Source organism: Oryx dammah, unplaced genomic scaffold (genome assembly GCF_014754425.2).
Source record: "Oryx dammah isolate SB20612 unplaced genomic scaffold, SCBI_Odam_1.1 HiC_scaffold_28, whole genome shotgun sequence".
NCBI classification, from domain to species: Eukaryota; Metazoa; Chordata; class Mammalia; order Artiodactyla; family Bovidae; genus Oryx; species Oryx dammah.
The window spans coordinates 38910931-38935799 of NW_024070212.1; the positions used below are offsets into that span (position 1 = coordinate 38910931).

Genomic DNA, 24869 nt, shown 5'->3' on the forward strand with positions numbered 1-24869 from the left:
ACCAGAGAAGCTCATAGAATTATACTAAAGAGATATTTACACATACTACCTGCTCATGCTCAATCCCTTCAGTCGTGTCTGACATTTCGTGACCCTGTGGATTCTAGCCTGCCAGGCTCCTCTGTCCATGGGATTCTCCAGGCGAGAACACTGGAGTGGGTTGCCATGCCCTCCTCCATGGTATCGTCTCAGCTTAGGGACTGAACCCACTTATCCTGCATCTTCTGCATCACAGGTGTATCCCTTACCTCTGAGCCTCTGCGGAAGCCCCTTTACATGTACTACATATATAAAATCAACAGAACATCAAAATAGCATATCTAATGAAGATATAAGAAAATTGTCTAACATTATATTTAGATTCTAAAATGATTCAAGAAATACTTGTGACATTTGATGTTGAATATTTGTGATTTCAGGGACCACCTGGAAAAGATGGCCTGCCAGGACACCCTGGACAACGTGGAGAGACTGTAAGTGATCCCGCTCTTCTGATTAACATTTTCTATCTCTAGCATCTCATCATTTCACAGAAAGATACTTTATTATTAACAAGTCAAATATCAGGTTAAGGGCAATATCAAAATTAATTCCATTTAATCTTTTTAAAATATATATATTGGTGGTTTTTTTTTTTTTTTTTCTGGCTTACTTCACTCTGTATAATCGGCTCCAGTCTCATCCACCTCATCAGAACTGATTCAAACGTATTCTTTTTAATGGCTGAGTAATACTCCATTGTGTATATGTACCACAGCTTTCTTATCCATTCATCTGCTGATGGACATCTAGGTTGCTTCCATGTCCTGGCTATTATAAACAGTGCTGCGATGAACATTGGGGTACATGTGTCTCTTTCAATTCTGGTTTCCTCGGTGTGTATGCCCAGCAGTGGGATTGCTGGGTCGTATGGCAGTTCTATTTCCAGTTTTTTAAGGAATCTCCACACTGTTCTCCATAGTGGCTGTACTAGTTTGCATTCCCACCAACAGTGTAAGAGGGTTCCCTTTTCTCCACACCCTCTCCAGCATTTATTGTTTGTAGACTTTCTGATCGCAGCCATTCTGACTGGCATGAAATACCAATATAGTATACTAACGCATATATATGAAATTTAGAAAGATGGTAACAATAACCCTGTATGCGAGACAGCAAGAGACACAGATGTGTAGAACAGTCTTTTGGACTCTGTGGGAGAGGGAGAGGGTGGGATGATTTGGGAGAATGGCATTGAAACATGTATAATATCATATAAGAAACGAATTGCCAGTCTAGGTCTAATGCAGGATACAGGATGCTTGGAGCTGGTGCACTGGGATGACCCAGAGGGATGGTACAGGGAGGGAGGTGGGAGGGGGGTTCAGGATTGGGAACACATGTGCACCTGTGGTGGATTCATGTTGATGTGTGGCAAAACCAATACAATATTGTAAAGTAGCCTCTAATTAAAATAAATAAATTTAAATTAAAAAAATACATATAAAATACATACTGCTGCTGCTGCTAAGTCACTTCAGTCGTATCTGACTCTGTCCGACCCCATGGACGGCAGCCCACAAGGCTCTCCTGTCCCTGGGATTCTCCAGGGAAGAACACTGGAGTAGGTTGCCAATTCCTTCTCCAATGCATGACAGTGAATAGTGAAAGGGAAGTCACTCAGTCATGTCACAGCCTACCAGGCTCTTCCATCCGTGGGATTCTCCAGGCAAGAGTACTGGAGTGGGGTTCCATTGCCTTCTCCTAAAATCCATACAGATACCCATTTGGTGGCTAAATACCTAAATGAATATGATTATTTGGGGACATGCATATTACTTGATTTTCCTTATTTTCAATAAGAACATTTTGGGTATTTGCTGATGGAAAAGATGTCATTATCATTTGGATCCCTCCACAAGGTTGTCATCCTTGACCCTTTCACTGAAGTCTTTGTTTACAGATACATTTACAAGTCTTTCACCCTTCCAGTCTCTAAAGGAGACACATTACAATAAACCCATTCAGATAATAGGTTCTTGTATCCAAAATTAAGGGATGAAATATTTACTGAAGTTGGAACCATAAATCTGTAATTCACCTAGAACTATGTCAAATAAACCCTCTCCTATCAGGTAAGAAAATGGAAAAAAATGTAGCTTAAATTATGAGGAATATAACATTAAACAAATTGTCTGAACAGCTTGTGTAAGAGTGATTGGGGCAGAGGGGAAACTGGCATCTCAGCTATGGTTTAAGAATCCTGATGGTTTTGTTTATTTATTTTGCCACTGTTACAAAACCTTGTATCTGGCTCTTTTAGTGGGATGGTAATCTAATCAGAAATTGTCAAGGCGGGTTAGTATCGTTCCTTGATTTCAATTTTTGGCTCTTAACAGTCATTAATTTTATCCAGATTTCTTAACAAAACTACAAGACAGACTGCCTTTGACTATGTGTCTCAAAATTATCCTAGGGTATTCTGCTAGCATCAGTACATATTAGGAGTTCAATTGAAGTACAGAATAACAGATCTGAAAACACAATGCTTTTCTGCATGGGAAAAACAATCTGGAAGCAGCAGCCAATTTCTGTTTTGCTCACCAAGTGACAATTCTTCCTGTAACGACTCTTGGTTTTAGTCAGATTTAGTAAACTTCAAAGTCTTGGATTACACAGCAAAATCAAGAATGAATTAGTGAGGCCAAAGAGTACAATTGTTTGGGGGTCATCTTGGGAATGACATTTGTGTGGTGAACAAGGAATAAGCTCTCTAAAGGATAATCCACACTCAAATTTGCAAATGCATTCTCATTCAAATATTGCAGTCAGTCATTTCTAAGTCATGGTGTAGCTTCTTGGGAATAACTTTAGAATATTTCAAAAATGTCTTTTGAGGAAGGGGTACCTAGAGAATTATTATTACAAAATCCCTTTTGTCTTCAATTTAATCAAGAGCTTCTGCTTCTATCAAGAGCAACAATATTATTGTTGTTGTTCAGTCGCTCAGTCATGTCCAACTCTTTGCGACCCCATGGACTGCAGCACACCAGGCTTCCCTGCCCTTCACCATCTCCCAGAGCTTGCTAACTTATCTCCACTGAGTTGGTGATACTAATGTCTAAAGTTAAACAAAGTGGAAAACTAACATGTTAATTAATGATTCTAGGATAGGTATTTTCATCTCGTAGTTTCGTATAAATGAAAGCTAGAATTATTTCTGGAAAATTATATTTCTATTTTCAAATTCACTTAAAGAACAACAATGAGTCACTTTTATACTCAGGAATCTTTCTTACTCACCTTGTTCTGTATTGACTGTGATTCATAAGATTTTCTTGTACAAGAGTCAAAATCTAAGGCAGCTATATTTTGATATATATGTGTTTCCTTATTTTAAAGAAGTTATTTTGATATATTTGAGATTTGTCCTCATTCAGAAATCTTTAAACTGAAAGTTCATTCTGACATCTTACAATTTAAAGCTTTTTAGGAGCAATTAGAGTCCAAAATCACTGCATATGGTAACTGCAGCCATGAAATTAAAAGATGCTTACTCTTTGGAAGGAAAGTTATGACCAACCTAGACAGCATATTAAAAAGCAGAGATATTACTTTGCCAACAAAGGTCCATCTAGTCAAGGCTATGGTTTTTCCAATAGTCATGTATGGATGTGAGAGTTGGACTATAAAGAAAGCTGAGAGCCAAAGAATTGATGCCTTGGAACTGTGGTGTTGGAGATGACTCTTGAGAATCCCTTGGACCGAAAGGAGATCCAACCGGTCCATCCTAAGGGACATCAGTCCTGAGTGTTCATTGGAAGGACTGATGTTGAAGCTGAAACTCCAGTATTTTGGCCACCTGATGGGAAGAGCTGACTCATTTGAAAAGACCTTGATGTTGGGAAAGATTGAAGGCAGGAGGAGAAGGGGACGACAGATACTTGGATGGTATCACCGACTCAATGGACATGAGTTTGGGTAAACTCCAGGAGTTGGTGATGGACAGGGAGGCCTGGTGTGCTGCAGTCCATGGGGTCACAAAGATTCGGACACGACTGAGAGACTGAACTGAGAGACCATTTTATTATATTGAAACAACCCACATTTTTCTTAGAAATGCAATGCCAAATTGTGTGTTGATCATAGAAGTGATCAGAATAGAAGGTATGTTTTTAATAGCCATGTATCAAATTCATTTCTGTTCTTAAGAATTTTGAAAAACATACTTTAACTTATACTAAAATAAATAACTAGTCTTAGTATATGGCAATATTAAATAATCACACTTCATTTTGATCTATAAAAGCTTTTTTGTATGTATTTTATATGTAAGATCTTTACTGTCAAATTTGCTAGATACTTGCAAAACTCTGAATATTTTGCATGAGCTGGCATATGGTCAGAGCTGTTTTCCAGCTCCTTACAAATCTGTCACTCAGATGAGCTAACACACTCTTAGGGTGTATGAGTACAAGTCTGGATAACACATTTTTTCACAGAATTTCTTCAGTGAGAGGGCATTGAAAATGTCAAGTAGGCACTTACTGAGTGAGTTTTAAGACTCAGCAGAGACTAGAGGTTGAGAAATAGTTTGTTGCAGAGGACTTGATCAGAATCACAGATATTAATAGCGATTATTTTCATGAAAATTATTGAGACCATCTAAGGAGTAGGTAGGATGTGGGACTAAATGATGTAAACAAATGGTAAAAGTAGCTGCTAAGAGCTCTTAGCTCTCAGTGGAAAAGTAAAACATAAAATAATATGTATATAATATAACTGTATTTAAGTTTCTGAAAAGTTAAAATTAAGCAATAAAGCTATTATTTTGTTTATAAAATTCTAAATAAATTATATAATGCATTTCCCTTGAATTGATTAATTTTGTTATTGTGATTGATAACTAAAGCAGAAACCTGAGGGTTTTAAAAATTAATGTGTTTTAAAAATAGGATAAAAAATTACAAATAGAAAATTTTTTCTTTTTACTGTTTTTAAGTTCATTTTTATAAATAATGTAATAATAATTATCAGGAAGGTCATGATACAAGTGTGGAGCCAGTTTCTCTCCCTTGCTTTCTAACTTTTTTATTTCCAATCTCATGTTATAGTGAATAAAACTTTTGCAAATATTATATGCTTTAATTCAGTTCTTTGGCACATTTTTCTCTCAGCATTTTGAATCTTTCTCCAACTGTTAAGTGTAAATTAACTCACATGAGAAGGAAATTTGCTATTCATAATACAGTCATGCAGAAAATAACCCAGGAGTCAAGAGAAACAGAGGTACCAGAATGTATGCCAAAGGCCTTGTTTAGTGAGTACATGAGCTCACGTACTGGATTTTATTCTAATGACTACAATATATGTATGATACATTTGTAAGTATATTCTCTTGGATTTTAAGAAACAAAACTGATAAAATATTGAAATGTGACAAATCATTTAAATATTCTTTTTATAAATTTATTTTTATATCTTATTTTATGAGATTGTTGTAACAGAGGAAAGAAAAATGCACTGATATCACAGACTGTAGATTTATCTCTGCATGAAGAACCAGTGGACTGTTACAAACAGTCTCTAAGTCATGACTTATTTCATCCATAAATGTTTCTAGATTAAAATTTCTGTGTTGTCTGACACAGGGAATGAGGGGTAAGAACAGTTTTGCTCCAGCTTCATCTCATTTTCGTATTTTCTTTTTTAAACTTATTGAAGATAATCATAGAACTACAGTATAAAATAGTGAAGACAATAAATTTTAAATGTAAAGAGAACTGTAATGTAATAATTTATAGGCATTTAGAAACAAGTGCTTGTGTGCACGCTTAGTCACTCAATTGTGTCCAACTTTTTGCAACCCTATCGACTGTAGGATATTTGCAACAAGCTCCTCTGTCCATGGGATTTATGAGGCAAGAAATTTTTAGCCAAAAGATGGCTTCCTTTTAGAGTGAATTATTCAACTATCTCAGAGAATTATAATTTATGTTTTGTGTCCTGGATAGCTTTTATAGTTCTTTTGTTTTTTTCTCCTTAGGGATTTCAAGGCAAGACCGGCCCTCCTGGGCCAGGGGGTGTTGTTGGACCACAGGTACGTTCCACTACTTATTTCCTAACAAGATTTATTTTTCTGTTTATATTTTAACTTTTGCTAAGTTGTATGAAATTTATTTTATTTTGAGAATTTTAGTACTAATATATTTTTATAATTTAAATGGTATTTAAATATATGCAATTTGCCTACATCAAATGAACTTCAGAAAACCATTAGTTAACTAAAGCAATTTTTCAGTTGCCTGAATGAATGAAAGAGAAAAATAAAATAAATAATGAAAATGAGTCAGAAAGTTCACAATGAAGGTGACACAAAAGCCTTATCATGACATAATTTGCTAAAAACATTAAGATACTTTTTAAATAGATTGACCATTATCTTTATTCAGAGATTTCAGATTCTGAAATGACTTCAGTTTTCTGAGTTTAAATTAAATTTAGGTGTATAATATATTAGAAATATAAATCTTCTAACATAATTCTTGTAAAATGTTAAAATGTGTATATTATATTACATCTTTCTTAAAATTTCTCTTTTCTTAACAATGATTTCCATCAGTGATAAAATATGAGTGTGTAATCTTTGAGTGTATATTGATAGAAGTAATGGCAAAGACAAGTAGCTTTTTCAAGAGAGGTGGCAGAAAGAATCTCAAAGTTTAAGGTAGTACCCTGAATTATAGTATTAAATATTGTAGACAATAACTTGTGGGGATAGAAAACAAGGTTTTTATTCTGGCATAACATATTGAATGGACAAGACACATTTAGTTTACTCAGCTGGAATTTTACCCCTGCTACTTACAAATTATAGCAAAAGAGTCAGAGCAGTAAAGTATCTTAATTACTTAATTGCTTTAAATAGTCTTTTCTCAGCCTATAATTAGTTCTTAATACTTTGTTAACTCAAACACATACACACACACACACACAACACAGAAACAAAATATGTATCTTCTTTCTAGGAATATGTGTGATAGAAGCAAAAATGAAGAATTCTTGGATTGGCTGATCCTTTTAATTTCAGAGGTCAATCTTGAACCAAAGGAATTTCTGTTTGCTACTTTATCAAGGAAAAGACAGTGTCCATGATACTCTTTTTGCATACTTCTCTGTGTGTATATGTTGAGCCTTTCTTTTAATTAATTGCCTATCAATTTTAAAAAGCCTCTAAAATACTTTTGTTTTTCTTTATTCCAAACAACTTCAAAACAATTTTCTGTGAAAATTTAACTAAAAGAATGATTCCTATTATGTCACTTATCAACAGAAGTAGAATTAGGGCCCCGACTAGAATGTAAACAGCTTGAGGTTTAACTAAAATTTTCAGATCCTCGCATTTTTGAAAGTTTATCTCTGCCTAATGCAAACATCTGGTTTCTGAAAACCATGTCCTTTCTGTCCTCTTACTTTAAGGCATAAAAATAGCAGATGTATTATGATTATGCATCTTCATTGGATTATTTTTCTTCATTGGTCCTTTAAATAAGAAAATTCAATAGCCTATTTCAGATTTAATCATATTTTCATGTTAGGACATAGGAAGTGATTTAATAGGAGCAATATTGATTGCAATACTTGATATCCACTCTTTTTTATTTGTACATTCATGTAAATCACTGCTTATTTTTGTCTTGGTGATAGCCATTACATTGAAATTCTGATTGATGTTTAAGGAAAACTTCCTTTGGGGAGAAATGCTTGCACATTAATGATAACTTGGGGGCTTTCAGTAATACATAATTAAAAGAATTTAAATCTAGATACCCAAATTTGGGGTAGATGTGTTTTTTTTCCCTAATCCAAGTCCAAAAGGTAAGAATCTGTTGCAGTTTTAGAAAAATAAGAGAGAATGATAGCCTATAAGCAATTTAAGTAATACACTGGACTGTTTAACAACATTAGCATCTGGAAAATTTCCCTTTATATATCCTTAACTTTATTCTAAGCAGAGACAGAGAGCGACTGGTGACCATTCTCTATTTACACTTGAAAGCTCATTAAAGTCTAGCACCACAGAATGGCACGACTCAGGGGACACATAAATAACCTGACATTTTTCTCTTTGGCATTTGCAGCAGTTTAAGGCAGTGGGCTATTTGTTATAGTCTTTGGCCTGAAGGAATTGCCAACTGAAATCCATGGTTTTCAGGATCCCCCTGACACATTCTCTAGACTATCAAATCAATGTAGATTTACAATTGGAAGGTCTCCAGTCATGGAAATTCCAAGGAGAACCACTTTGGTTGTTTCGGTTCCGGGGAACAAGAGCTTATTATCAAGCAGTGAGTCACTGACTAGCTACCAGTTTGGTATTAATAATGCCTCTTTTATTTTTAAATTTACTTGACATCTTATATAAAAAGAGGGAAGGAGATGAAATTATAATGATAAAATGTTTTTTAACAATATTTAGACTGACTTCACTCTGAAAAAATCTGGTATTAAACAAAGAAAACAGCTCTTTAAATTTATCTATATATTCCATTTACACACTCAGATTTTAATCAAGATTATACTAATCTTTCAGACTTCTATCAAGTATTTTACTTTCAGTGCTTTATATGCAATTTTGTAGGACACCATGAAAATAATTTGAAAATGATATACCTTTGTGAAAGGGAGTGATATTTGTTATCTTTGCCAAAAAATAAAAGAGCAATCTGATGAAGTTTGTTTATCTACTTTAGGGACCAACTGGTGAGACTGGTCCAATAGGTGAACGTGGACATCCTGGCCCTCCTGGCCCTCCTGGGGAGCAAGGTCTTCCTGGTGCTGCAGGAAAAGAAGGTGCAAAGGTACATACACCATGCTGTTGGAATTTTCTTGGCTGAAATCACCCATTTACTTTCTACTGTAGCTTCTCATTACTTGTCTATAGATTCTCTAAACGTTGGTGTAGTATTTAAATGAATGTCAGAAAGATATCTTAGTAAAATATTCAGTTTATTGTACTTCAAGTCATGACTGAACAAAAATATGAGAACATTTTGCTTCATTGACCATAAAACCACCCATTCATGTATACTCAGCTGTAGATAGTGGTTAGTTCATTTTAATGTATGTGACATTCCACACACTACTCTCATCATTAAATGATTTTCAAACTTTACTCACACTAGGTTTGAGGTAATTAGTTTTGTTTTGGGGAGCATGTAAGTTTACTTCCTATGATGGATGTATATTATATTCCTTAGGGTGACCCAGGTCCTCAAGGTGTCTCAGGAAAAGATGGCCCAGCAGGACTACGTGGTTTCCCAGGTGAAAGAGGGCTTCCTGGAGCTCAGGTATAATTAACATATTAATGAAACATGTAAATAAGATTGCTTTTTAGAAGCATTCTTTTGGTCTCAACTAAATAAAGATTCATGAGTAATTAAAGGGAAATATGTGAGCATATGCACTGGTTGTGGTAAAACATAGAGCAATAGATTAATATATTTGTGTCTGGAATCACTTCCTAACATTCTCATTATTTCAGTCATACATCACCTCTTATTTATATTCAACTCATATCAATTCATTTTCTTTGCTTTTCACTTTTCCCAGGGTGCACCTGGACTGAAAGGAGGAGAAGGTCCCCAGGGCCCACCAGGTCCAGTTGTAAGTATGATTATAAAATAGCCATGCAATCCATAGTTGCAAATTACAGCACTTCTTTCATTACTCTCATGCTGTGATCCCACAGTGTATGGAAGAGAAAATAAACATATGTCAATCAAATCAGTCAATGCCTGGTCTCTACTAATTGCATGCTCTCATGAGTGCAGAAACAGAAGTGCTTAGATGATTGAAAATATTTATTTTACCACTGCTGTCAAGAGGTGAAAGGAACTATCTTGCCTCTTGAAATACCTGAGAAAATAAATCATAATTTGTCTGATTCTGAGTACTTGAATTTTATTAATGTTTATTTTTTAAAAAAACCATAAATATGAAAGGCGTGTATCCACTTTATTTGTTATCTAGATTGCTTAGTCATTGCAACCTTATGAAATAATTGGAAAATGAGTAAATATTAGATTTTTATTTTATTGGGATATGTGTCAATCCCCCAGAAAGCATTAAATACAGCCTTTATTTTTTTCCATAAGTTTACCTTCATTTTTATCTGTGAAGTTACCAATAGCCAAGATATCATTTTTAGTGGTTTCTTCTCATTCTCCCTTTTATTTCACTAATCTAAAAAGCTGAAAGTTGCCTAAACTCTCCTCTTAACTTCCTTATATAACACACGGAAGTCATATTAGCTCCACCTCCAAAATATTTCTTCAATTTGTCCCCCTTTCTGTTTCCACTACCATCACCTTTGTTCAGACTCTTTCCTTTCTCGCCTTGCTTAATAGTGTCTTAACCTACCTCCTAACTCCATTTTTACTCTTCAGTTGGTTTTGCCCACTGATTCTAGAGTTATAGCTTAATGTCAGTTGCTTAGTCATGTTTGACTCTTTGCAACCCCATGTACCATACATAACCCACCAGGCTCCTCTGTCTATGGAACACTCTAGGCAAGAGCCTACCAGGCTCCTTTGTCCATGGAATTCTCCAGGCAAGAATACTGAAGTGGGTAGCCATTCCCATCTACAGGGGATCTTCCCAACCCACGGATTGAACCCAGACTTCCTGCACTGAAGGCAGATTCTTTACTGTCTGAGCCACCAGGGAATACACATCCTTAACAGTGCCGTTTTTCTGCTTATACGTATGTCATGGTCCCACCCTGTCTTTGGAAACCAAACTCCTCATTATGACCAAGAAGTTTCTTCAAAATTTGATCGCCATCACTATCATCTATTTTATTTTCCAAAAGCCTATATTCTAATTCTACCCAATTTAATGCACTGGACTTCTTGTTTATCATACTAACACAATTTTTACACTTTGCTGAGAATATACTTTTCTTCTTCCAAGAAACCCCATTTGTCCTATCTCTATTTGAAAAAAAAAATCCTACTCATCTATAGAGATCAAGTTTAAACATTAAATCTCCATAAGGTCATCTTTGGACAGTTTGCCTCCATTTCATATATTAGTGAAATTTCTTCACCCTTGTTCTCTTTGTTATGATTTATATTTTAGAAATTGCATTGGAATGTGTTTGGTTGTCTCTTTCATTAAGACTGTAAGTTCCTTGAATTATTTTGGTTCCATTCACAGCAGAGTGTTGTCAATATAATCATTCCATATCTCCCTATTTAAATTTATCATACATCCTGATATTGGAGTTAAGTGTGTACAACATGTGAAAGTGAAGTCACTCAATCGTGTCCAACTCTTTGCGACCCCGTGGACCGTAGGCCAACCAGGCTCCTGCGTCCATGGGATTTCCCAGGCAAGAATACTGGAGTGGGTTGCCATTTCTTTTTCCAGGGTATCTTCCCAACCCAGGGATCGAACCTGGGTCTCCCGCATTGCAGGCAGATGCTTTACCGTCTGAGCCACCAGAGAAGTGTACAACATAAATAATACTAAGAAAATAACAATACAATCTTTGGCAGATTGATTAACATTATATTTAATCTGAGATCATACAAATGTCATAGTACAATGATTATGGTGGTATGGATATCTGATAAAGATTTTTTTAAAAGAAAAATAATATTTAATATTCATAAAAATATAGAACATTTTAAGATACCCTGATAAGTTAGTGGTGGTAGCCCTAGTAGGAAAAATAGTTGAATAAGACAGAAGTACTTAAACTTGAGCATAGATATTTACATGCATGCTCAGTTGTGTCTGACTCTTTGTGACCCTGTGAACTGTAGCCCATTAAGCTCCTCCATACATGAGATTATCCCAGCAAGAATACTGAAATAGGTTGCCATTTTCTCCTCCAGAGTATCTTCCAGACGCAGGGATCAAAACCACATTTTGGTGACTCCTGCATTGGCAGGTGGATTCTTTATCACTAAACCAACTGGAAGCCACTTTGAGCATAGGTAGAATCTTCAAAATTTTCATTGCAATGCAATCTATTTACCCAGAACTTTAGATTCTAAAGTGAATTTTATTTTGTAATATGGATTCATTTTTTTTAAGATCAATGGTGATGCATCTGTGAAACCTGAATCATGAGTAGAACATTTAAGTTGTTTTAAGTTATTTTTAGGACCCAAGCAAACATGTTATCCCAGTTCTTTGGACAGTTGAAATTAATATATTTATGAGGTACATACTATGGCCAGGAGATAGAGATATAACAGGATATAAATTGATTATCTGGTTACATTTTAAAGAACATAATAAATATGATTTTTAAAAGATCTAATATTTATTCATTTAGCATCAACAATTGTTTATTTGGCGATTTCTACATACTTCCCAGTGTACAATTAAGCTGCACAGAATATACACCTTTAAGAGACTTAAAACTAAATAACACTATAAGTCAGCCAGTGATTAAATGCCTAATGATATATAAACAACAAATATTAATTATTCTAGGGCAGGGGAAGAGAAATCAGTAGAAGTGTCAGGCAGGAAGTGATCCTTGAATTTGACTTCACAGAGTATAGAAGATTACAAAACTATGTAAGATCAAGAGAATGATATCAGGAAAGGAATAAGGTGTTTAGGAAACATCTGGTCTTACCAAAGTGGGCACCTTAGAGAAGGACTAAACCATGATGAATTCTTTCTAGGATGCAGGTACTCTGCTACATACTTTCATAATGTAATGCAAAAATATATGTCATGTGATTACTGAAGCTAAAATGCCAAACCGAAATAATTTGAAGGTCTGGAGTTTTTCGAGTAAGTGGATTATGAAAACTACAATAAAGTGTTTTGGAGTAAAAAAATTTAATAAAGTTTTAGGGGAAAAGTTGTCATTAGTGTATAATATGTATAACAAAGAGGAGAGGGACTTGTTGAGCATAAAATTTCAGTGATCAATGTCATGATAAAAGAGTGAACCAATATAAGTCAATGGCCAGTGCAGATGGAACAAACACTAGGAAGGCAGGATGAAAATGAAAATGAAAGTGAAGTCGCTCAGTCGTGTCCAAATCTTTGTGACTCCGTGACTGTAGGCCACGAGGCTCCTGCATCCATGGGATTTCCCAGGCAAGAATACTGGAGTGGGTTGCCATTTCCTTCTCCAGGGGATCTTCCTGACCCAGGGATCGAACCCAGGTCTCCGGCATTACAGGCAGACACTTTAGTAGGATTTATTCCTAAGACTGGATGTGGGTAGTGAGGAAGATGAAAACAGAATGATGACTTCAAGCTTGTGTCCTTGTGGGAGTGACAGTTTAGTGATGCCTTGGTCAATTTCATCTGGTCAGGAACAACGACAAACACTAAACTCTCATATAAAAGCACAAAGCCTTTTCGTAGTAACAAAAGGTTTTAAAACTCCTTTATACTTTGCTGATAGACATGTTCTACAAATGCTGACTGTGAGTTTATTTAGTTGGAATTAAAATCTATTCTTACAATAAATTAACATATCCAAGTCTATAGGCTCAACAAATTAAAATTCTTCTTCAAAGTTGGAAAAGGAACCACTAAAAGGAAAGACATCATCCACATTGATTGTGTTTTATGCTTTTGTAATTTCTATAAAATATTGAAAAGGGATCCATGATGAGGTTCCTACTCCATGAAATAAAAGTGTAGTGAAGGGACTTTCCTGGTGGCTCATATGGTAAAGAATCTACCTGCCAATGCAGGAGATGTGGGTTCAGTCCCTCAGTTGGGAAGATCCTCTGGAGAAGGAAATGGCTACCGACTCAGGTAGTCTACTCCTACTCGATAACAAATGCTAAACAAGCCTTAGTTTATTCCATTTCAATCAAGTACATGCATGTGAAGTTTGATTTTGAATTTTTTTATTTCCAATTACCAAGATTCAGACCAAAAATTTTTGATTCTCTAGATGAAAACTATAATTTATTCAGAAAATTTGTTAATGGTAATTCTCATTTTTTTTTAGAAGATTTATGGTATCATCTTGCTTAGTTCAGTCACTCAATCGTGTCTGACTCTTTACCACCCTGTGGACTGCAGCACACCAAGCTTCCCTGTCCATCACCAACTCCCAGAGCTTACTCAAACTCATGTCCATCGAGTTGGTGATACTGACATCTCATCCTCTGTTATCTCCTTCACCTCCTGCCTTCGATCTTTCCCAGCATCACGGTCTTTTCCAATGAGTTAGTTCTTCGCAACAGGTGGCCAAAGTATTGGAGTTTCAGCTTCAGCATCAGTCCTTCCAATGAATATTCAGGACTGATTTCCTTTAGGATGGACTGGTTGGATCTCATTGCAGTCCAAGGGACTCCCAAGAATCTTCTCCAATACCACAGTTCCAAAGCATCAATTCTTCGGCTCTCAGCTTTCTTTCCAGCCCAACTTTCACATCCTTACATGACTACTGGAAAAACCAGAGCTTTGACTAGATGGACCTTTGTTGGCAAAGTAAGGTCTCTGCTTTTAATATGCTGTCTAGATTGATCATAGCTTTCCTTCCAAGGAGAAAGTGTTTTTAATTTGATGGCTGCAGTCACCATCTACAGTGATTTTGGAACCCCCAAAAATAAAGTATCCCACTGCTTCCATTGTTTCCCTGTCTATTTGCCATGAACTGATGGGACTGAATGCCATAATCTTAGTTTTCTAAGTGTTGACTTTTAAGTTCACTTTCCTCTTTCACCTTCATCAAGAGGCTCTTTAGTTCTTCACTTTCTGCCATAAGGGTGGTGTCATCTGCATAGCTCAGGTTATCGATATTTCTCTCAGAAGCCTTGATTTCAGCTTATGCTTCATCTAGCCCAGTATTTCACATGATGTACTCTGTATATAAGTTAAACAAGCACGGTGACAATATACAGCCTTGACACACTCCTTTCCCAATTTGGAACCAGTCTGTTGTTCCATGTACAGTTCTAACTGTTGCTTCTTGACCTGCATACAGATTTCTCGGGAGGCAGGTCGGGTGGTCTGGTATTCCCATCTCTTTAAGAATTTTCCAGAGTTTGTTGTGATCCACACAATTAAAGGCTTTGGTGTAGTCAATAAAGCAGAAGTAGATGTTTTTCTGGAACTTTCTTGCTTTTTTGATGATCCAACAGATGTTGCAATTGATAGTAAAAACAGTGAGTAAGGAGTGCTGACTTTTTTGTCAAGAAAGATAGTACACTCTGTTTTGCAATGTTGATAAAAAATGTGACATTGAAATATCAGAGCTTTTCAATATATTCAGACCCACACAAAGCAAAATATATTTAATAGTCATCCATCTATATTTGTGTGTATCTATTCATTCATAAATTATTTTACATCTATTCTTTTATTCATAATCTATTCATTTGGAAACATAGGCCATACTACTTGTATCACATTGTTATGATAGCCTATATAAATGGATTCACTGAACTCTGATAGGTCTAGCTATGATGCTATTGGCTTGTATTTAGACAAACTATAATGTGTAGAGTTGCATCAACCAAAGCATCTATTCAAGGATATGAGACACTTTTATGCAGGGCTCTTATTATGAGTATTCTCTGAAGAAATCTCTTTTTTCTTTTAATTGTTACAAAATTAAATTTCTTTCTTTCTTTTTTTTTTTTTTGCTATGGCTTACAGAAACAAGAAATTCAAATTTGGAACACAGTAGAGAAGATAACTTCTTGCTTTATGACTATTTTGTAACTTTTTGCATTCAGTTCTATACAAAAAGTACTTATAATGTACCTTATTATTATATATTGCATCTTATTATAATTACTTTTTCAAAATGCTCAGTTCAGTTCAGTCACTCAGTTATGTCCGACTCTTTGCAACCCCATGAACCGCAACACACCAGGCCTCCCTAACCGTCACCAACTCCTGGAGTTCACCCAAACTCATATGCATTGAGTCAGTATACGATCCAGCCATCTCATCTTCTGTCATCCCCTTCTCCTCCTGCCCCCAATCCCTCCCAGCATAAGGGTTTTTTCCAGTGAGTCAACTCTTTACATGAGGTGGACAAAGTATTGGAGTTTCAACCTTAGCATCAGTCCTTCCAATGAACACCCAGGACTGGTCTCCTTTAGGATGGACTGGTTGTCTCCTTGTAGTCCAAGGGACTCTCAAGAGTATTCTCCAACACCACAGTTCAAAAGCATCAATTCTTCACTGCTCAGCTTTCTTCACAGTCCTACTCTCACATCTATACATGACCACAGGAAAAACCATAGCCTTGACTAGATGGACATTTGTTGGCAAAGTAATGTCTCTGCTTTTGAATATGCTATCTAGGTTGGTCATAACTTTCCTTCCAAGGAGTAAGCGTCTTTTAATTTCATGGCTGCAATCATCATCTGCAGTGATTTTGGAGCCCCCAAAAATAAAGTCTGTCACTGTTTCCACTGTTTATCTATTTCCCATGAAGTGATGGGACCAGATGCCATGATCTTCGTTTTCTGAATGTTGAGCTTTAAGCCAACTTTTTCACTCTCCTCTTTCACTTTCATCAAGAGGCTTTCTAGGTCCTCTTCACTTTCTGCCATAAGGGTGTCATCTGCATATCTGAGGTTCTTGATATTTCTCCTGGCAATCTTGATTCCAGCTTGTGCTTCTTCCAGCCCAGCGTTTCTCATGATGTACTCTGCATAGACGTTAAATAAGCAGGGTGACAATATACAGTCTTGACGTACTCCTTTTCCTATTTGGAACCAGTCTGTTGTTCCATGTCCAGTTCTAACTAGACAAGATCTGTTACACTGACTTCATTAACCATCCATGGATCATAATCTACATTTAGGAAAAGCATAGTCTGTAAACTAGGTCTCTAGTATGAATTTTTAGATTACTAATATTGATAGTCTTGCTTTTTGCCAATAAAAAATTACTTGGTTATTTATTTTTCTTACCTACATTTCTTTTTTTTTAACATTTCTTATTTATATTGTTTTTTAGTTATGTCTTCCTTGTAAGCTGCTGTAAGTCCTTTCCTATGAAAAACTGTAATTAAATAATGAATATGCCATTCACTCTATTAAGCTGAAGTTTTACAGATTTATAAATGGACATTTCCTGCATAGAGCTTATGGTTTACTGAAGAAGATGGATGTGAAATAAATAAAACAATTTATTAATTTATTAAAAGAACAAAGAAAGGAAGGTAAAAACAATGATTTTTCCCTAAAGGAATTATGTTAGAGTTCAAAATACAAATAAAAATCAGTTTTATCTATGAAAAGCAAGTTTTTTATGAGTTTGACTTCGTCTTGAAGGGTTCAATACTATTTTAGTCCTCTTAGCAAAAAATTGGTATTTCATCATCAAAGCTCTCTGAAGGTCTAGCTACTAGGAATATATGCATATTGAGAAGCAGGTTTTAGTGCTCCCACTCAAGCCAAACAAAGTTATCCCAATGGGATACTGTTCCTTTGGGCTTCTAAAGTCTGGCCTAAACCAAATGCTCTCTGTATGCCTGATGATATACACAAAAGCTGGTAACAGACGCCCATCAAAGGAGGGCATGTTTTCTCCTCTCAAGGGGTTTACTGACTAAATGGATATCTTGATTCAAACAGAAGGCAGGAAGAAGCAAGAGGCTGAACGGCAAGAGAGGAAGGCAGCACAGCATTTTTCTCATTTGTTAAACACAGACTGAGTAAACATTTTATATGTATGTTAACATGCAGTATATACAAATAGATTATGCAAACAAGCTCTCAGATTGCATTTACCACTGATATATTTCATATAACAAATTAAGGAAAATGTATTCCCTAAATAATCTCTCCCTCATATTTTTCTTTCTCTGATAAGAAAAATCCCCTCAAGGACTTTCCTGACGGTCCAGTGAATAAGACTCTGATCTGCCAATACTGGGGGCACAAGTTTGATCCCTGGTCAGGGAACTAAGATCCCACGTGCTGCGTGCCATTGCCAGAAGATGAAAATAATAATAATTAAAAAAAAAACCCTCATTGCAAACATTTATTTCTCTAAAAATGAGGAGAATTAAAAAAAAATAATATTGTGCTATTAAAAGCCCTTTATCCTTACAATCACATTTCTCACTCTCACCCTACCCCTTAGAAAAGTTGGAATTAATATGGAGAATGTGTATGAGAGGGGCCAGATACGTAGCTGCTAGAAGGTAAATATCCAAGATTTCACAACTGTGCAACATATCAGTCTTTGTCTCTTTTCTGAGACTTCTATTTCATAACTGTCCTCTGACGATTCTTTTTCTCTCTATGTGCTATTATTTCTTCCTCTTATTGTCTCTTCTTTAGAATTGTATATGCCCTTCTTATCATAATTCCTATTCTAGTATTTCCCCACCTCCTATTCCAGAGAACCTTATTCTTTACTGGCACTTTACTTATTCCTCAAACAAGGAGCTAGACAAGTTTTTAGAAGGATTTCACCTAGTAAATGGATCACATGTTATTCTTTCGAAAGATGAAGTACGCTTTCTATATTGGCATCCACTTAGACCTTAGGGGGCATGCAAGCAGGATTAATCAAGTAGAGAGGTGGTGTGGGAGCAGTGACTGAAGACTGAGGCATTGTAAGACTTTCACTTAGTCATTCAGTACTTACGTTTTAAATTATAGTAATACTTGATATTTTATCTGAATTTTCAGCTTCAGTCAGTTCAGTTCAGTCTCTTAGTCATGTCCGACTCTTTGCTATCCCATGGACTGCAGCACGCCAGGCTTCCCTGTCCATCACCAGCTCCCGGAGTTTACTCAAACTCATGTCCATTGAGTCGGTGATACCATCCAACCATCTCATCCTCTGTCATCCCCTTCTCCTGCCTTCAATCTTTCCCGGCATCAGGGTCTTATACAATGAGTCAGTTCTTTGCATCAGGTGGCCAAAGTATTGGAGTTTCAGCTTCAGCATCAGTCATTCCAATGAATATTCAGGACTGATTTTCTTCAGAATGGACTGATTGGATCTCCTTGCAGCCCAAGGGACTCTCAAGAGTCTTCTCCAACACCACAGTTCAAAATCATCAATTTTCAGCTTATCTGATCTTAAATACATGTAATCTGGAGAGTGAGAATTACTTCAAACTAGTTTTGCCATGAAGATTCACTTGGCTTTAAAAAAAAGAGTGCTAGACTTTTTTCTTTTTTTGCTTCGTACTTGTGTAGCTAGCTCTGTTCCTAAGAACTTGTATTTATGTTTTTTTTTTTTTTCTTCTCTCTAGTGGGATGCCTTTTAACTGAATGTAGATGAGATGATTTCTCTGATTACCTTTTTTCCTTTACAAATGCTCCTCAGAATATGAAACACCTAGTGAACATAACAGAAAATATTTATCTGGTGTTCTCCTGTGTGTGAAGAGTTAGAAAAATAATCACTATTCTCACTGCTCAAAGGAAATAAGCTGATGCTGTTGACTTTTGTTTTATTACCATTGCAAAGTTTAGGGAAGAGGACTTCAGAAGACGATAAAGCTAACACAAACTTAAAGAAAAGTCACTGATTAGAAAAATGTAAATTCCTCCGTCTTTAAAAAATAGGCAAATGTCCAATCTTCAGTTAATGCTTGCTATTTAGTATTAAAGTAACAGAATACTTAATGATATTATGGCCATCATAATTTTTGTAATTCCTTACACACCTTTGCTGTGCTAAGCCACTTCAGTTGTGTCTGGTTCTGTGACCCTGTGGAGCCTGCCAGCTCCTCTGTCCATGGGATATTCCAGGCAGAAATAGGCGAGTGGGTTGCCAATTCCTTCTCCAGGGGATCTTCCCCACCCAAAGATGGAACCCACGTCTCTTAAGTGTCCTGCACTGGCCCGGGGGTTGGTTGCCACTAGTGCCACCTGGGAAGCTTTTAATTTCTCTTGTGTCCATTGCAATTTAAATTGAGGAAATATTTTTGTAGCTTGTAGCCTCTTTTTCTCTCCAGTTAAGCAGTTTTGATGGGACAGTATCACTGCTATATTGTTGAGTACATAAACAAAATGTTAAATTAGGATTAAATACACTATTTTGTGGGAAAAGTTCTGCCCTTAATGTTGTAGTCTTAGATATACTGCATATCAATTTTATCTTACTTTTCTTTTATAAAATTTCACTTCTACAGTCATTTGAGATTGCATATCTACTTTTGAATTAAAGCTGTTCATGTACAGTACTTCAACATCTGTTGCATTCAAAGTTTAAGACAGACATTAGATGTATCAATACATTAATACCAGAAAAAACAGAGGGCAAATTATTGTTGTTTCCATTTTATTGGGAGAAAATTGAGCCAAATAAAAGTTAATCAGTTTATTCAAGGTGGGAAAACTAGTGGTTTCAGTGCTGAAAAGGTGCCAGTCAGAACTTGAAGGGCTGTAGATCATTATAAAAAACAAGCAAAACTGTTACCTTTGTTAGACTATCATTATCCATTTAAACTATGTTTAAACTCAAAGTATTCCTCTTAGATGTAATTGTTCATTTATCTGACAAATATAAAGCTCTCTGTTCTTCACTATAGCCAGTTATAGAGCAATGCAATAAATTCTGTAGCTATAAATGTCTACACTTAATCGAAAAATTGCATTTACAGTGTGAGTTTCTTAAGGGCTGATACTTGCCATAATACATTTTGTATTCCGTCTGAGTCACAAGAGAGTAGAGTCTCTCTATATTTTTGTTAAATGTATAAAGGGTTCTCTTTTTGATAGTGGGTTTAAATTTTCATTTTTAATGAACTTTCTTAACTGATTCAACGGGGTTAAAGGATTCATAAGACTTATTCTTTTAAAAGATGACCTGGGAATATTTAAATAAGATTAATAAGTTTATAATAGCATGTGTTTAATCAGTAGGTATCATCAGAGATTTTCACTTTTCCATTTATAGATTTGTAATATAAAATCATTGCAGAATATGCTGTTATCAAAAATATCTAGACATAGTAGATTTGAAATAACTAATGGGAAAGGAAATTCCAATTGCACTTTAGGGCACAAATATTCATTGGAAATGTCTCTTCTTGTTTGAATCCACTGTTTCATAGTTAATGAGCTGTGACAAGATTATAAGCAATTTTTTTTTAACTTCAAGGAAGCAAAATGTTTTTATTGTTAATCTTAATGCAGGTTTCACAAGCAAGATGGCAATCTGAAATTTAATATTAGGAATGCTTCAGGGAGTAATTAAAATAGTAAAGTTTGCAATAAAGATACTATATTATATCTACCAACTATACATAATATCAATGATTCAAATTAGCATTATTTCTCTGCTTGATATATGTGAAAATATTTATTTGATTATTTTTGGATATTAAATATACTTCACTACAAAATTAACAAGCATTCTTTTCTTAAATAAAAGCTGTGAGTTATTTTCATGTGTCAATTATAATGTGTCTTGTTAAGATAATATATATTTCTCAATTATATACCACATCCTCTGTGGAAAGTATATATTCAATTGATATTCATCTGCAAATTTGATAAATTTCTACTGACTACACGTGAGTTTATTTAGGAATTAATTTTTTTAACATATCCATAATTTATAAAAGACCAGTGCATATATCTAATCATATCATTATGTTCTTAAGTATATTTTTATTTATAGTTATGTAATACATACAGTTATTATTTTAAGCTTTAGAAATCCAATCATGAGTATTTACAGGACAAAATTCAGTTACAAATGCTACATTAATGCCTTTAGAAAATAATAGTAGAAAACTTAGGATACAATAACTGTGTAAGGAATATTTAGAATGATGTCTCATGATTTAAATTCTCAGAATAATACAACTTTGGAGAGAGGAGGTTGTCATCCTGAGCATAAAGAGTGGTTGGAATTTTAACAGTACAGGAAAGACCAAGGACTGTCCAAGGTAGAAGATAAATGGGACCAAACAATCAGATGTAAAAATGGGCACATCGTCTTAGAGGGATAATGAGAGATTTAGTATTTTCACGTAGAAACAATTTTCACAAAGAAACAATTTTCACATAACAATCTCAAATGTAAAGTAAAACAAAAAATTTATTGAGTGTGATTATATTAATATTTTTCTGAGAAGATAAAGGATAAATATGTTCTCAAAAAATGCATGAACTCAAACTATTTAGACTTCTGTATATTTGTTGTTGTTCAATTGCTAAGTCTTATCTAACTCTTTTTGACCCCAAGGATTGCAGCATGCCAGGCTTCGCTGTACCTTACTCTCTCGTGGAGTTTGCTCAAATTCATGTCCATTGTGTCAGTGATACTATCTAACCATCTCATCCTCTACCACCCTCTTTTCTTTTTGCTTTCAATCTTATTCAATATGAGGGTCTTTTCCAGTGAGTCAGCTCTTCGCATCAGGTGACCAAAGTATTGGAAATTCAGCTTCAGCATCGGTCCTTCCAGTGAATATTCAGGATTGATCTCCTTTAGAATGGACTGGTTGGATCTTCTTGCAGTCCAGGGGACTCTCAAGAGTCTTCTCCAACGCTACAGTTCAAAGCATCAATTCTTCGGTGCTCAGTTGTCTTTACAGTCCAAGTCTCACATCCATACGTGACTACTGGAATAACCAGAGCTTGACTAGACAGACCTTTGCTGGCAAAGTAATGTCTCTGCTTTTTAATATGAAGTCTAGGTTGGTCATAGCTTTTCTTCCAAGGAACAAGTGTCTTTTAATTTCATGGCTGCAGTTGCCATTTGCAGCAAATTTGGAGCCTCTCCCCCCAAAAAGTCTCTCACTGTTTCCATTGTTTGCCCATCTATTTAACATGAAGTGATGGGACCAGATGCCATGGTCTTAGTTTTATGAATGTTGAATTTTAAGCCAACTTTTTCACTCTCTTTCACTTTCATCAAGAGGCTCTTTAGTTCTTCTTCAGTTTCTGCCATAAGGGTGGTGTCATCTGCATATCTGAGGTTATTGATATTTCTCCCAGCAATCTTGATTCCAGCTTGTGCTTCATCCAGCCTGACATTTCATAGATGTACTCTGCATATAAGTTAAATAAGCAGGGTGACGTATAAGACAGAAATAGTTTGTAATCCTCTGCAATCAAGGAATAGTTCAATAAAAGTGAATAGGTGCTACATTTAGAGAAATTCCTATTCGATAGCCCTTGAGAGTTGTTAATGTCTTCATTTCTGAGAAGCAATGGGTGGCTTTGTGGAGTAAAGCCCAGGGAAGAGTCCTTGGTCAGGGTTGCTATTGACTAGTTCCCTGATTACTGGAAGGACACTTAACTTCTTGCGTTCTTCATCTTTTAAGACTGCTATTCTATTCCTGGGCTTCCCCGATAGTTCAGTTGGTAAAGAATCTGCCTGCAGTGCAAGTAGACCCCGGTTTGATTCCTGGGTCAGGAAGATTCTACAGCTACACCAAAAGCTCCATGGAATCTTTCTGGGAATAAAGTGACAAATAAATGTTAAACTGACTTTTAAATTGTAAAGTACTATGTTAACACAAGTTGTTGTCATTATCATTGTTTTTATGTTTATATGTAATTAGTGTCCTAGCTAATAAAAATAGAAATTAGAACAAAGTCAGTAATTCATATTTGTAAAATAAAATTATTTCTAATTACATAGGTAGAATAATATTAGTTAAAAATGTGAAAGTACTGCATTTTCCAGCTTTTTAAATCATTTGAGTTTTCAAATGATGATATTATGTAGACTTCTTAATTATTAAGGGAATCTGCTAAAAATCATATTTTCTAATATTTCACATTTAGTTCAATCCTGAATTAAAAGAATAAATTATAACTTAGCCATACATCTAGGAATTTAACCCAAAGACATTATTCTTGTTACTTTTCATTTGAATTTGAATGAAATTTGAATGAAATTTCAATTTTCATTTGAAAATTGAAGATGGTAAAAGGTTAACTTTGAGCTTTATATGACTTAGTAGATCTATGTTTGCATTTCTTTTATTTTTGCTTTAAATAATACTTTTTAAAAAATTTTGATAAGATAATTAACATGAAGGCAGTATCCACACTTTCTAAAATGTTACATATTAGGTATTCTTAAAGCAAAATAAATTAAAACATATGACATCTATTTTGAAATTCAAATGGACATATCTACTCAAATGTGAATTATCTGTCTAGTATTCATAATAAAACTAAATGATCCCTATAGGACTCTAAGATAAATTTAAGGACTTATTTTCTTGGAAAAAGTCCAAGCTCTGGGATAGTGATTATTAAACTTTATTATGTAAAAAATTATATTTGTACATTAATGCAATGACAATTTCTGAACTTATTTTTAAGACTTAGACATTGTGATTGAGTGAGTTTAAGGTGAAGTACAGAAATCATTTTGAAAATATTAGTCTTCGACAGTGTAACCTGCCAATTCATGATAATACAGGGAGAAAATTATATAGTAAGGTACCGTTGCATTTATGTCTTATAAAGCATTGTGAACAATTAGGAACACTCAAATGAAAAAGAAAATGTCTGTAAAATGTTAAGATATATTATTTTGAAGTACTTTTCTTCTTATCAGTATTTCTTAACTTTAATATCTGTGCTTAATACTGGGGCTAGAATTTAATCTTTTAAATTGTGAGTATTTTTCTGAGATTTTAAAATTATCTGAAAGTGACTTTTATGTTATACAAACTATAAAATGTCAATACTGAAAAAGTGATTCCTAAGTATCTCTTTTTCCATCTTTAATAACAAAATACCTTTTTCCCCCTACACTAGGGCTCACCAGGAGAACGTGGATCAGCAGGAACAGCTGGCCCAATTGGTTTGCCAGGGCGGCCAGGACCCCAGGGTCCCCCTGGTCCAGCTGGAGAGAAAGGTGCTCCAGTAAGTAATTTCAAGGAGGAAATGTATTATACTGCCACCCTGCACAAGTTATTACTTTTTATTCAAGGA

The 24869-nt window shown here is 35.1% G+C and overlaps 1 protein-coding gene across 4 annotated transcripts in view; it reads left to right on the top strand.

Moving 5' to 3' along the window:
* COL11A1 (collagen type XI alpha 1 chain) overlaps positions 1-24869 on the top strand; it is a 223231-nt gene that overhangs the window by 140477 nt on the left and 57885 nt on the right. For all 4 annotated transcript variants that reach the window (XM_040232197.1, XM_040232199.1, XM_040232200.1 and 1 more), the window contains 6 exons: positions 420-473; positions 6023-6076; positions 8730-8837; positions 9237-9326; positions 9589-9642; positions 24693-24800. In XM_040232197.1, coding sequence (XP_040088131.1) covers positions 420-473; positions 6023-6076; positions 8730-8837; positions 9237-9326; positions 9589-9642; positions 24693-24800 — 468 coding nt within the window. The remainder of the gene's footprint in view (positions 1-419; positions 474-6022; positions 6077-8729; positions 8838-9236; positions 9327-9588; positions 9643-24692; positions 24801-24869) is intronic.